The 15124-nt window shown below is 49.1% G+C and overlaps 1 protein-coding gene across 1 annotated transcript in view; it reads right to left on the bottom strand.

Annotated features, from left to right (window-relative positions):
• Positions 1-15124, bottom strand: part of LOC139757033 (neo-calmodulin-like) — a 53720-nt gene that overhangs the window by 29937 nt on the left and 8659 nt on the right. Inside the window, exons 2-3 of the mRNA XM_071677033.1 lie at positions 6975-7111; positions 584-727 (exon numbers count right to left, since the gene is read on the bottom strand). Coding sequence (XP_071533134.1) covers positions 584-727; positions 6975-7110 — 280 coding nt within the window. The 5' untranslated portion in view covers position 7111. The remainder of the gene's footprint in view (positions 1-583; positions 728-6974; positions 7112-15124) is intronic.

Here is a 15124-nt window from a genome sequence, read left to right as displayed (position 1 = left end):
CCTGCACGTCTCCTGGTGAGGTTGTATTCCCTCCGTGTACTACTGAGGCGTCCTTAAAATGTGACGGTACATACATTCCTTTGCTTATGGTGGAGCGTGACGCGGCAGCACGAGTGTGACGCTCTCTCTCTCTCTCCCCGTAACAGACAAATAGTCGTCACAATGTGATTTGATCCTTTAACTCACAGGGCATCCGTTGTGCCTCTGGGTCAACATTGTCCTAGCGGTGTTAACAATATGTACTGCTGTTGAAGCAGGTTATAACAGTAATATTGATAATGACTGTAATCAGACAAAAATGTCTGAGAGGAGTCTTTGCTCTGAAACCTTGAAAGACAAGTTAGGTTCGCCGCGATTAAAGTTATCGGCGTCTTCAATAACCTGAAGCAGTGGATAATCACAGGATGATAATCCGGTCAACACAAAACGACATAATCTAGTGGAAACAATACGAACCATCCAGTCGACACAAAACGATAGTTTAGCCACCAGAAAACGATTATTCTGGTGAGGTTGTATCGTACGATGGGCAGACACCAACCTCGGGCGGCCTCCTCTGGCCAGCTGGGGAGAACTCACTCACCGTCGATGTCGATCTCGTCGAGCATCATCCTGAGCTCCTCCTCCGTGGCGAACTGGCCGAGGTTCCTCATGAACTGACCCAGCTCCTGCTTGGTGATGGTGCCGTCCCCGTCCCTATCGAAGAGGCGGAACGCCTCCCGGAACTCTGTAATGCAATGGGAACGTCGTTAGTAAAAGGAAGAGAAGGCTTTGGTTTTCCTTGCGTTGAAGGAGGCTCCCAGTCACGGACAAAAGTCCTCCTCCAGGCCATAATATTAGAGAGAGAATTATGAAACGGAAAAGGAAAAGACGAGGGGAAGTATTGACGGATTTTTATATGTGTAGAAAGGTGAGAAAAGATCTGTCTTTTGAAATGTGTCAGGCCATGGTGTTTTTTGGGGAAAGACATGAGAGGGTGGAGAGTTCCAAAGTTACGAGGTGTAAGGAAAGAAGCAGGTATCAAAACGGCCCACCCTTGAGTTACCGATGGCCACGCAGTAATCATATGACGCAGCAGCTTGCCGAGTATTGCGTGGTCTAGCTCGTGGTGGGGGCACACAGGCAGCCAACTCTCGTAAGATAAGGTCACTTGTTCAGGGCCAGGAAATTTGTAAAGGGCAAGGCGGTGGAATGATTGCTTGTTGGAGAACTGGGTCCGTAATTACTGTATGTAGGGTAAGGTTACGTGGGCAAGCTAGATGACACAAGACCCGATGGTCTGCGACGAAGTTATATGCTGGAGGACTGGAAATGTATTTTCAGGATTCTCGAAGTAGATGGAGACGAGACGGTAAATCCCCCGCCACTCCCTCTGGCGTATCAGTCGACTGGGAGGTAAAAGTGATGCCATATAGAGCAGGTTACGTCGACTGGGTATAACAGTGATGCCATACAGAGCGTAACCTGACGTAGACACTTCATCGGGAAAGATGAATGGAAAGCGCATTCAAAACTTGTTACACAGACGCCAGAGAGTGTGGAGGAGGAGGGACGTTACTCACGTACGCTATAAAGAAAAAAACGTGTCGTAGATTCCATGATGATACCTCTCTTGTCTACCGATGAATCATGTCTTTTTCCGTTTTGGATAAAGTTTGGTGCGATCGGAAGCGAACCACCACCACCACACCACCACCACCACAGCTCCAGTGGTCACTTCCCATCGGCTGACACAAGCCCCACTGATCCCTTTATCACATGACGACGTCGCTCCTTATCCTCTGCTCCAGGACCTACTACAGAGCAGGCTGGCCTACTGCGGAAGGTGGACCTCCTCACCGAGGGCAGTATGGGTGAGAGGAACCTTGACAAAACATTACGGTCGCATTCCCGGGAAAGGTCGATAATATACTTCTCTCATCGTTCAGTCGTTCGTAGATTCAGATACACACACGTTAGCCAGATGGTCACGAACCAGGGATGTCTTCTCACGACGCGTCTCCTGCTGCCTCGTGTGTCTACATTGATTCTCGCGACGTCTTCCAACCCAGGATCGAATGTCGGAAGATTGGGACAGAGGATGTTGTGTGGGTAGAACAGCCAGAGGTCGGAACGTAAGGCCCCCCCCCCCCAAAAAAAAAAAAAAAAAAAAAACTTACGAAAGGAAGAGAATGAAGTTATTTCTTTCACTGCGTCGCCAGAGAATTTGGATGAGCTGGGTTATAACCGAGCTGATGAGATTATTCACACAGACAGAACACAGAAGTTCAAAAAGGTGTATGACAGTAGACAGAGGTAAAAAAGATGGTGTCTAGCGAGTGTAGAACTCTCTTCCCCTCTCAATAAAAATAAAGAATATAGTAATTACACTCAAAGAACAGTTTTTATTTGCGACACAAGTCGTGTGATTATTTTTCCAGAATGAATTTTGATTGACTTGATTCCTGACGGCACTCGTGATCACGGGCGACCTTACCGCCTCCCGTGTCCAGGCTCAGTATCGCGGGCCATCAGGAAGACCAATAGTGATGTTGTCAGGTACAGAGACCACAGCTCCAGGGGTCGCGCTGACACTGACGACTGATCTGCCGGTGCCTTCATCAACCTGTCATATACCACTCTCGAAGCTTTACACGTTACATAAACTAGAATATATATATATATATATATATATATATATATATATATATATATATATATATATATATATTCCTATAAGTCCACGGGGAAAATGAAAGACGATAAGTTCCCAAGTGCACTTTTGTGTAATAATCACATCATCAGGTGAGACACAATAGAGAAATATGTCAGTTGATATACATCGAAGAGACGAAGCTAGGACGCCATTTGGTAAACACACACACACACACACACACACACACACACACACACACACACACATATATATATATATATATATATATATATATATATATATATATATTCACCATTTGACGCGTTAGCGAGGTGGCGCCAAGAACAGAGGACTGAGCCTTAGAGGAGGATTGCAAAAGTGAGGTTACTTAAATTACTGGAAGAAATGGTTTAGGGTTTGCGCTCTCCAGCAACCAGGCTCTATCCCGTTAACGGCGGAGAGGATCTACTAACGCAGTATGTGGATTACAACATGCTAGGGTGACCGAGAGTTTAGCGAGAGCAAGACCACTGAAACGAAGAACAGTCCTTCATACGAGATCATTATAAAGACGAGAGACAGTTTGGACTTGGGGGTCTCTTCTTCGTGTGTGTAGGTGGATGTTTTCGAGCAGATGTACGTAAACCGTCTTCCCAGAAGGCAGGGGAAAGCAACACGGCGTGATCAAGCTCTCCTTGCCTGTGTAAAACCCTCTGGGATCATGAAAACAACACAGTCAAGACGGACGCATCATTAGTTTAGGGAAATGTGGCCAGGATGGCCCAGCGGGCCGACCCTCCCAGGGGGCCCGAACAATACTGGCGCGAGGGTGAGGAGGAGGCAAGTTGTCATTATTCATACGGTGTACCTACAATGGCGTGGAATGCCCGCGAGAGGGAAGGAGGGAGGGCATCAAAGAGGGAGGGAGTTAGGTAGAAGGGACGTGAGGAGCTAAGACGAAAGGCACAGGATATGGAAAATGAAAGAGAAAGTGAGCTCTTTTTTTGGTGGTTTGATATATGGCCATTCTTCACCCACACCCGGGAGGGGCGTTGTGTCGTGAGTGGGGCCTGTGTTGTGCGTGGCAGTGATGATAGATGACAGCACCGCCTCTTTACATCTCCTCCCTCCCTCCTCGGAGCATCCCGGCCCCTCTCGTACCCATTATCGTCCACTCTCTCTCTCCGCCCCGCCTGGAGGAGGGAGAACCTTTCAAACTCGCTACTCTAGGAAACAGCGACGTGCCGGATGTCGCCTTAAGTGAATTGTACCCTGCAGTGAACGACGCCCAAGATGAGTCGCTGAAAGTGGAGGTCCTACCGGGTGACGCCCCAGAGGGCAGGAGAGTGATGACTGTGGAGGATGTCGGGCGAAGTGTAGACTATTCTGGTATGTCGTGCACATCAAGTATTGCCTTCACGGATGTCACACTTCCGAGCATCGTGACGTCTCATTCTGGACGAGAAACATAGGCTGGAGGGAAGACATCAGCAGCAGCACCAGCTCCCCACGCTACCCGCCTCTACATTGCTTGCCGACTCGAGCGAGCCATCATCTGCCAGGAGAATGATCCCCGAGCTTGAAGTACGGAACTGCGACGCGACATTTGTGCTTCCTTAAACACGTCCATACCTCCTCCTCCTCCTCCTCCGCCTGTTACCCCAGCCTTGTCCACCCTATTTTCTGCCTCTGGCTGCTTATTCTACCCGAGAAAAATGTTAATTTTATTATCATCGTTATTCTTATGAAGAGATGCGCGGTGTAAACGCTATCCCGAAGTGATGCCACACTTACGACATCTATTTCAGGGACGATAGTGATCTGTGTCATTACGTTTCCCGTCCGCCCGCGTCAAGAGGCCAGGCGGAAACAACACCTGAGAGAGAGGGAGGGAGGGAGGGAGAGGAATTTCCCTTTCCCAGGGGGTCAACACCAAGCTACACCACGGACGGAACACCGGTACCAGGTTGAGAGTGAGGGAGGAGCGGGTGGTGTGTGGCCCAGTTGGGCGAGCGACATTGTGGGTTGTGGTGGGATTATGTGGACGTATAGCGGGGAATATACGAAGGCAGATAATGCTATCCGTCGTCGTGAATAAAGCAGAGGCAACGCATCAGTCTAGGGTTCCGTGAGAAGAGACGGGATTACCACCTCGAACGTTGCTGTAACGAGGCGCACCGAAATCGGGCAGTGGCTGGTTAGGTAGTTTTAGTCTTTAGTCCAATCCCCTGCCGGGGGGGGGGGGGGGGTCGTTAAGGTCGTCAGTGTCAAGTTATAACCTACAACAATCGACTGACCTTCAACACCTTCAGTGTGTGGTAGACTGATCCAACACCACACACACACACACACACACACACACACACACACATCCTCACTCTGCCATGTATATGGCCCATGTAAATAATAGGGGAGGGACATTTGCATCTCCTCCTCCTCCTCTCTCTCTCTCTCTCTCTCTCTCTCTCTCTCTCTCTCTCTCTCTCTCTCTCTCAGAGTTGATGACTCTACTCTTTTATTTTTTTCCTTTCTGACGGAAGGAACCATTGAACAGAATGTCGATGGATCGTAAAACACGACGAAATTCAACTATTTTTATGAATTGTAGAAACATTGCGAACTAGATATTATTTCCCTGTGTGTGTGTGTGTGTGTGTGTGTGTGTGTGTGTGAGACACAGTATTTTTGTGACACTTTTTTTTCTGGAGGCAAAACCAGCGGACGCAGTTATTACATGGGGGAATATTTCTATGCAAATTGGATGGGTGTTTTTGGGGGATCAGGGGATATTACAGACATCAGAATATTGATGTAGGCGTTGCTGTGAGGACGAGGATTGTGTGTCTCGCTTTCTTTCCCTTCGATGGTGCAGCAGTTACGACGAATTGTGTTACAAGGAAGAGATCAGGACGAAGCACAAGAGGAAGTAGAGAAGAGTTGAAGGGAAAGGGTAGAGCAAGGGAGACTAAGGACGAAGCACAAGAGGAAGTAGAGAAGAGTTGAAGGAAAGGGTAGAGCAAGGGAGACTTAAGGACGAAGCACAAAAGGAAGTAGAGTCGAAGGAAAGGGTAGAGCAAGGGAGACTAAGGACTAAGTACAAGAGGAAGTAGAGAAGAGGTGAAGGGAAAGGGTAGAGCAAGGGAGACTAAGGACGAAGCACAAGAGGAAGTAGAGAAGAGTTGAAGGAAAGGGTAGAGCAAGGGATACTAACTGGGAAATAAAGGAAAACGTGAAAAAAAAGTGTTGAATGACACGTAGGTAATGGATGAATAATGAATAACTCACCTGGGAGTGTCCAGGATGAATAGACATGGTGAGGGGCGTGAGGGAAAGGGGAAATAAGAAGACGAGGGGTTTAGGACGTTGGTCACAGAGACAGATAAATGGCCAGCATTTATATGGATAACTAGCGATCATATGCTGTTCACACGGTGCGCCAAGGGATGATGATAACAACAGCTGCTGCTCATGCTGATGCGAACGAGTCAGTCAAGCGACCGACATCCAGCCAATAACCAAGTTGACGGTGTACTTTTATGGTCATCAAATATTGATGGAAGGAGACGGACCGTCCTATATTATACCTCTCTCTCTCTCTCTCTCTCTCTCTCTCTCTCTCTCTCTCTCTCTCTCTCTCTCTCTCTCTCTCTCAGTCGTGCTCATCGGCCACATACATCAGGCTTCACTCAGCCCAATATGTCTTTCTTCCCTCCTCCACCACCCCCCACACACACACACGCTGGGAGAACCTGCTACTACCTCTGGTCCTGCCCATGGTGGCCGGGGACACCCAATATGCGTCACGTCGTTCCCCCGCAGGAATTGGGGCTTTGAGAGAGAGAGAGAGAGAGAGAGAGAGAGAGAGAGAGAGAGAGAGAGAGAGAGAGAGGAGTAATGTCCTACAAAAGGCGGCTCATTAGTGGAAGGAGAGGAGGAAATGGCTTGAAAAGCTTGGGTTTATCGAGGTCATTTGTGCAGGGGTGCGGGGGAGAGAGAGAGAGCGCGCCTGGGCTTATAGATGAATGACCTCTTCACTGTGTTACATACCGTGACCGAGTTGTGTCGTCTGCTGTTCTCGTCTAACCTCTTCCTCACTTTCCCCGTAAACTCAGATCTTTTACATCCTACCTCATTATCGTCTCCTCCATCTTTCCTCTCCTGGTTTTCATAACCTGTGTCACACTCCCTTGCCTCCGCTTGATCGTGGACTGGCGCTTGCGAGCAGCTCAAGCGGCCAGTAACAGATGCCATGTTTACCTCAGTCCCGGAATTTCCCCCTCACATTTCCACGTTTTCTTTCCCTCCCTCCCTCGGCCTCCGCGGGACCCGCTGCACTCACCTTTGAGCTGAGCCCTGGAGATGTTGCGGCTCAATGGGGGCTTGCCGGCCATCAGGGTCCTCTTGGCCTTGTCGCCGTCCTTGCCACGGCCGGCGTCATCCTCCCGCACCTCGCCTCCCTTCGACGGGTTGGTCATCCTGAAGGAGAAGGACACCTGTTACTTCAAGATACCTGGTCATTCTTAGACTGAGAACCTCACACCTTCGTCCTGATTGTTTATCATCTCATATCTACTGTCTGGGGGTCGCGCCTGGTTGACTATTCGTGGCCACAAAGCAAAAAGGGTCAACGAATGCCCTACAATTCGGGCACGAATTTCGTGTTAGCAGAGCACGAAACCTTCACAGCGAGGGGTTCAAACCTCATATCCTGAGCCCCATACCCCGCAACACCCTATGATATAGATGCTCATCACTTGAACAGGAGTTCCAAGCCTCGCATGAGACACACTTTTCCTCTGCCATTTGACCCCCGTGGTGTAGTGGTTAGCGTTCCTAACACATGGGGTTGGGGTCTGGCTCTGGCCAGTCACTTGACCGAATCGAATTCGAACTCATCCGGAGCACCAGACAGACGAACTACACACATGGACAATATACACATAGACATAATCATACACATACAAACCGTTATGTATTCTTTTTCACGTCAGTTTCCATTCATTTATTCATTCAGACGTGCAGACTATTTGAGGATATTAATTAATACCCTACGAAACATATGTGATCTGCGAGCGAAGCCGAAATGAGAGGAAATCATTCGGGGGGGAAACGTGAATATTGATGTCCGGAGGAAATTAGCATATAATCGCGTGGTCCCGTGAGCTGAAATGTGTTGGCTGTGTTCCCTACCTGGGGTTCGGGTGCAGAGGAACGATGGGTCTGACCCACCCCCTTGGGTTCACCAGCGAAATGCCATTGGATCTGATATGTGGGTGGATATTTTTTGCCTCCATAACCTCGAACTCGTCCTAGATAATGATGAGGCTAGGTTATAAGGTTTGTAGATACGAAAGGTGATGTCGAAATTCGTTATGGTTATCTTCGTAACGTTGTTCATCGTGGAGAGGGTTGGCGGACGCTCGGGAGTACGACCACGTTCAGATAAGCTGCAAAATGCAATATTACGAGACAATAACAGCTATTATGGTTCGCGCGCGCGTCCGTGTGTGTGTGTGTGTGTGTGTGTGTGTGTGTGTGTGTGTGCCTGATGACGCACCACACGTGTATAGATCCTTGTGGTAACGAGCCCCGAGGACGGTGTATGGATGACCGTCGAAGCGAAATGGCTGTTGGTGGTCGAGACGTTGTGAACGGGAGGGATGAACCGCTCCGAACCACACACACCCGCTAGAACCCACACTGTCTCCAACACTGGGCTTGAGATCATCTTCCTCCCTCGGTCCCTCCCTCCCTCCTTCCTCATCCCAGAAGGAGAGAGAGAGAGAGAGAGAGAGAGAGAGAGAATATATGGACTGAAGTAAAGAGGTGTATTCAAGGACCTGTGAAGCGGGTGCGAGATCTTCCTAATTTATATTTACACTTGCGAAGACCCGCCGTATCTCACAGATGAGACTTGCCCGCCCACACATGAAGGTAATGATGATGCGGTGACGAGGTGGACCAGGGATCGGCGTGTGAGGCGTTGGTGGTAGGTGGAGAGGTGCTGGAGATGTGGTGTACGTGGAGGTGTCTTGAGGCAGGCGCGCGCGGCCGTGATGAGAGAAGGAAGGTACAGGAACTGACACAGAGGAGATGGCAGATGGCTGAAGGGGACGATGAGACAGGATAGACCGTCACTGACGGAGGGGAGGTAAGGCACGCGGACTGGAGGAAAGGACACACACACACACACACACACACACACACACACACACACACACACACACACACACACACACACACACTGTTTACACGAACAGCCCATGTCCCCCTCCCACCGCGCGGGGTGGGTGTAGGAGGCGAACACAGCATTGCAGTTTACAGGGAATTGCCTCCTGGCATAAAACGAAATGGATATTGCGTATTTACAGCGACGCGTACTTTCGTAGACACGCGAATTCTCCGATAGTAGGATTCGAACCACTGCCACTGGCGTGGAAAGCTGGGGACGTTGGACCAAGAGGGGTCATGGAGTTCATATTAGGGATAGGATGATTCGACGTCTAATCTATTACCCCTTCGTGTCACGGACGCTAGGTCGTCATGGTTCATCTCCCTTCAGGCTGGTGTTAACGAGCGGTTAACGCGGCAATTGTGTGTGTGTGTGTGTGTGTGTGTGTGTGTGTGTGTGTGTGTGTGTGTGTGAGAATGTTCGCGTCTTTGTGTTACACAAGACGTGGTTTGGACCATAAGATTCGAGGAGGAGGAGCCTCGCGCAAGAGTTATCCTCGAACTCCATGAGACAAATGAGATCTTGAGCTTAGAATGGCGTCTGAACTTTGCACTTGAGCTTCGTAAGGTCGTGAAATTCTGCTTGAGACGTGGGCAGAGAGAGAAGACGTAAGATTCTGAACGTATTTACGTTTCGTTTCCAGTTTCACTCACAGTGTGACAGCCCCACTGTGAATATAACACTGAAAATGAAAGAGATAATGTTGTATTACGTTGTGTTGGCTCAGTATTGCTCTCTGGAAAACGCTGGCATTTAGTGTCTGGATTATTTTTTTTGGAGGGTGGGTGAGGCGAGAGGGACGAATGATGGTACAGTAAAAGAAAGGATATACAGCGTCTTAAAGTACGACGGTAAAACCATTGAATTCCGCTCCGTTGTTCCGTATTTTTGGAGTAATATTTCCTTCGTCTTTTATCTCTCCTAGTATCGTAACCATTTTGAGGCTCACCTCACACTGTAGCTGATCCAAAGGTACATATGTAGAAGTTTATGTAGTGCTACGACGTGTAAACAAATTCATGTATATATGCTCTTCCCTGATGCCTTTCTCTGTATGTAACACCCCCCCCCATCCACCCCCACCCCCCGGGAAACAACCCGCTGAACTGTTTACTCAAGTGTTTGCCACGTTAATTGGAGGGGGAGGTAACTGTAGAGGGGGGTGGGGGGAGGTAGTTAGAGTGGGTGGCATGTTGGAGGGGAGGTAGTTAAAGGGGTTGGCAGTTGAAGTGGGGGCGGCAGTCGGAGTGTGTGTGTGTGTGTGTGTGTGTGTGTGTGTGTGTGTCAGGGGCCACGACAGGAGAAAGGCTGGAAGGAGAGCAGCTGGAGCCGTGACACAATCTTAATGTGCCACTTGTTCTTGGCCTCACACTCTGTTATCGTTATCACCCGACTCTCTAATGACTCCTACTGATAACTTGCTTGATGGAAGAGCAACCAAGTTGTAGTTACGTGTGTGTGTGTGTGTGTGTGTGGTGAGGGGGAAGGAGAACTGGGGGGAGTGTGATGGAAGAGCAGGAGATAACATGGGTAGGATTAGAAAAGAGACAAGTAGGGAGAGAGAGTAATGAGAGAATTATAAGGAGTCATACTTGGGTACGAAGGCCGATGGAACGGGAAGGCATGTAAATGTGGAAGAGTGGTGATGGGAGTGGGAGAAGAAATTCTTGAGTGGCGGAGGGGAAGGAAGGAACCACCAGGATGGTCAGGGGAAGGAAGGAACCACCAGGATGGTCAGGGGAAGGAAGGAACCACCAGGATGGTCAGGGGAGGGAAGGAACCACCAGGATGGTCAGGGGAGGGAAGGAACCACCAGGATGGTCAGGGGAAGGAAGGACCCACCAGGATGGTGAGGGGTAGGAGAATTTTAATACATGCATGCCATATGGTCACTCTTGAAAAGCCTTATTCATTGATAAGTATCACAACTGGAACATATATCTCAATAATTATCTAAATCTGTAGACAGTCTTCGCTTTGACAACATCTGTTGGTGATATATTCTAGCGTTCAAAAGCTCTGCCCAGCGGGAAAAATATACTTTACCAGCATTTTTAAATCGTATATTACCTTTCCCTGAAAGTTTTAAATGCTGATCCTTCGTTGACCTTCAACAATTTGATATTTTCCAATGAGCAACGCGCTCTTTAGAGATCCCCTCCGTGCAATATGGAAGATTCCCCCCCACTCCCACCCTCACCCCACCATTCTGTAACTTACAGCCATGAATTGTTTAAGGTCTGAGCCAGCCGCCACGCTCACATAACCCTTCACCGAACTCATAAATCAGAGATAAAATTTCCATTATTCTCTCACGAATTTTGAGGGAGGGAAAGAAAATCTCTTCTTTTTCAAAATGTAATCCTTCTTTTTTCAGAGGATGTTAATATCTTTATGTAAAATCCTTATGATTTTTACGGTCTGTTATTCCCTAATGCATTATAAGATCAAAGTAGTTAGCCTTAACTGAGAGTTTTGTTGAGATAAACGAAGCTTATATATATATATATATATATATATATATATATATATATATATATATATATATATATATATATATATATATATATATATATATATATCCACACACATGCGTTTACGTTCCCCTCAACCACACGACCCAGTATTCCCCATCAATTCTCCTCCCTCCTCCACCTGAACACACACACACATTACCCCATAATGAGTAAAGTTTTCATGGGAGGACTCGAGTGGGTTGTTCAAGGCTCCAGCACTCACACTCGCCTCGCCGCTACCACTGCCCCCCAGAGCCAGCTACCAGCTCTCGCCTGCGGTTGAGAAGAGCATCTGTGATGGTGATGATGATACATGGTCATGATCCTGGTCTGGCTGACCCCTTGATGAGCTTAATTGGTTCATGTGTGTATGATTCTGATGATTTGCGGTTCTGTAAGAATGAGCTAACCTCTTCGGTTACTTGAAAGTCTAGATATTGCAAGTGTTTTCTGTGGAAGCGTTGAGAAGGTAGGGAAACTACATGACGGGAAATGTTTGAGAAAGTAATTTGCTCCATGTTCGTCAGGAGGATTTTGGATGTGTGAGAGAACGCTGGACTTAACGTGTCTCCTTCGTCAGGAGGGTCTTGGATGTGTGAGAGAACGTTGGACTCAACCTGTCTCCTTCGTCAGGAGGGTCTTGGATGTGTGAGTGAGCACAGGACTTAGCACGTATCCGTCCTCATTTCTCTGCATCATTCTGTGCAACGTCAGGGTCTGATGTGTCTATGGTGGCAAGATTTTTTACCTGTTTGTGCGTGAAAGCTTCGTCTCTGTGTTCCTAGAGGTTGCTTGTGATTTGCCTCTGCGACACAGACTTATCGAGGCATATTTTCCGGTGTTCCTGAACAGCCATTGGTGGTTGATCCAGCCTCCTGGTGCTGGACGGGGGAGTGAACCCGACCCTTCCCCTCACGCCCACATACCACCACCACCACACCAGAAGTTGACCGAAGAACGTCACTGACAATTAAGCTCCCGCTAACTCCTCCAGACTCGTCCAGGACTCCTCCAGCCTCCTCTCATTCGCGTCCAGCTGCGCCAGACGCTTGGACGGGAGAGTCATGCCTGGACCTGTGTTCTTATAGTATACCCTTGGCTTTCCGGGGTTTCATTTACCCACACAGACTCACCCAGACTCACCGCATGACTCGAATTTTTTTTCCTGGATTTCTCCTCGTATTTCCCTCACGTTCTTTGTCCTTTCGTTTCCCTCTGGGAAGCGACGGCCTCCAGGCCAGAGGAAGTCTCTTTACATGTATATTCCTCTACTGGTCTGGTCATGTGTAGCATCTGCGTCAGGTACCTGACGAAGGCTCTCGGGAAGAAGGGAGAGTGTGTTGTGAAAAGTAGAATAGGATTAGATGCTTCACCTACCAAGACTTCAGCTTCTACGAGTGGATAAAAGATTATTGGTTGTGCTGTTCTTTTGTTCTTGTGTTGGTCATGATATAGATATCCAAGAGTCTTGAGGAATAGCAGAATTCGGTGACTTAGAAGCGAGACAGAGAATACGAGATGAGCTGGGAGTGAGGCTGAGTGACCAGGTCAGAAGACTGACAGTTTTTCTCAAAACCAGGAATGTTAAATCTGGCGTCTGAATATATAATAAGGGAACCTCGCGATGGACTGAAATCCTTGAAATAATTTGGAGATAACGCGAGAAGATGTGAGGGCACGAACGGGGCAGGAGTTGGATACAGAGAAGAAGAGATCAGGTTAAGGGAGCGATACAGAGAGTAAATTCCTGTACGGCTTCAGATAACTCATCAGATGTATACACCAGTCCGCTCACACACCACATCACGTCAGCACCGTCTTCCAATCCTCCAAACTAACGCCTCTGTATTATTGGTCGACTCGGGACGCGTCCTCTCCCTGCTCCTGAACTCAAGGACATCTACAGTCTGCATTCACATCTTTCATTCATTTCATTCCCTCGGTGAGTCTTCCTCCCTAACAACCTCACCCTGTACACAACAGGGGCATCGAACGGATCCGAACTCGTGCAGACCGCTGCTACAAGAACACCCTCGGCAGTCAGCTGACGGACACCTTAGTGGCCTAAACGAAGCCTCAAATTGATCGTGTAATGTAATTCGATGTAATGAGGCTCGTGTGTACAGTACAGGAGAAAGTACTGATCATACAGATTGCTAACTGACGATGGACGGGACCTACAGCAAAGAGCTAGGGGCACCGTGTAGGGAGGCCTGAGCAAGGGGCACCGTGTAGAGAGGCCTGAGCAAGGGGCACCGTGTAGAGAGGCCTGAGCAAGGGGCACCGTGTAGAGAGGCCTGAGCAAGGGGCACCGTGTAGAGAGGCCTGAGTAAGGGGCACCGTGTAGAGAGGCCTGAGCAAGGGGCACCGTGTAGAGAGGCCTGAGCGAGGGGCACCGTGTAGAGAGGCCTCCACATCCACGTCATCGACCTCCTCTTGATTGATTTATCGGCAGTTTGTGGGGTCCTAACTGCCCCCCATCTTCTGTAGGCATCTGGTCTTGGAGGAGTATCTCGAGGGGCTGGCGGGGGTGTGGTTTTGGAGAGGTCCGACGAAGCGGCTGGCGAGGGTGGACACCATTGTGTCACGAGGGGAGGAAACCTCTTTGATGACGATCTTGTCTCGGGGCGCCTACCAGGATCTGGCAGACGTACGGAGAGGAGGGTTTCTGGCGGACCGTAGGTCCAGTCCCACACTCGGGGTCGCCTGGTAGTACAGGGGAGGGGGGGGGGGGGATTTCAAGGTAGGATCGTCCGTATGTGTTACAAGGTAGGTTTACGGGAGGATTATCCAGGTCTGCCACAAGGTAGGTTTAAGGTAGGAGGATTATCCAGGTCTGCCACAAGGTAGGTTTAAGGTAGGAGGATTATCCAGGTCTGCCACAAGGTAGCTTTAAGGTAGGAGGATTATCCAGGTCTGGCACAAGGTAGGTTTAAGGTAGGAGGATTAACCAGGTTTGCCGCAAGGTAGGTTTAAGGTAACTCAGGGAAGGGCAGATAACAGAACACCGAGGTGATGGTTCACAAAAGCGTCCCACAGTGACATGGGCGGGTTCTAATAGCTACTGTATTGACTACGGTACATTACAGTGGTGTATTACAGCACATCTCTGTACCAGGGGACCCCACATACAAGCTGTTGTGTTACAGACATCTCCCAACCCACGTAGATGAGAGTAAAGCTTCCGTCCCGTATACTGTGGCCTCTCTCTCTCTCTCCCCAGAGTTAGAGAGAGAGAGAGAGAGAGAGAGAGAGAGAGAGAGAGAGAGAGAGAGAGAGAGAGAGAGAGAGAGAGAGAATGTTGCTGATGGATTTCGTGGTGATGAATAATTCATGAGGCGCCACACCGCCTGGCCTAGCGCGTCCCCCTCCCTCCCACATCATCTCGCCATGGACTCAGACGTCCAATATTTATTTCTTTTTCCTCCCTCCCTCTGTCGTCTGGGCGGCCGCGTCGGCAGCAGCAGCAGCCAGCCCCACCTCCCTCCCTGCTTCCCCCGGGCATTTCACGTGGAAAAATATTGCCGGAGTTTTGTGGGCCATTAACTGAGGGGTCAATGCGAGCTGGTGTGGGGGATTTTATGACGGATAATAAAACACACGCACGACGGAGGCACCAGGTCGGTCGCGTCAGGCAGAAATAGCACTCGCATCGCCACGCTGGGGTGATGGTATGTGGTTGAGTTACTTCCGTTTATTTCCCAGAGCTGAGAGGTGAGCCTTGGAGATCACCTCTGTCGC

This window comes from Panulirus ornatus, chromosome 24 (genome assembly GCF_036320965.1).
Source record: "Panulirus ornatus isolate Po-2019 chromosome 24, ASM3632096v1, whole genome shotgun sequence".
In the NCBI taxonomy this organism is placed as follows: Eukaryota; Metazoa; Arthropoda; class Malacostraca; order Decapoda; family Palinuridae; genus Panulirus; species Panulirus ornatus.
The sequence above is the reverse complement of the archived record's forward strand: the minus strand, read 5'-3'. Positions and strand labels throughout refer to the sequence as shown.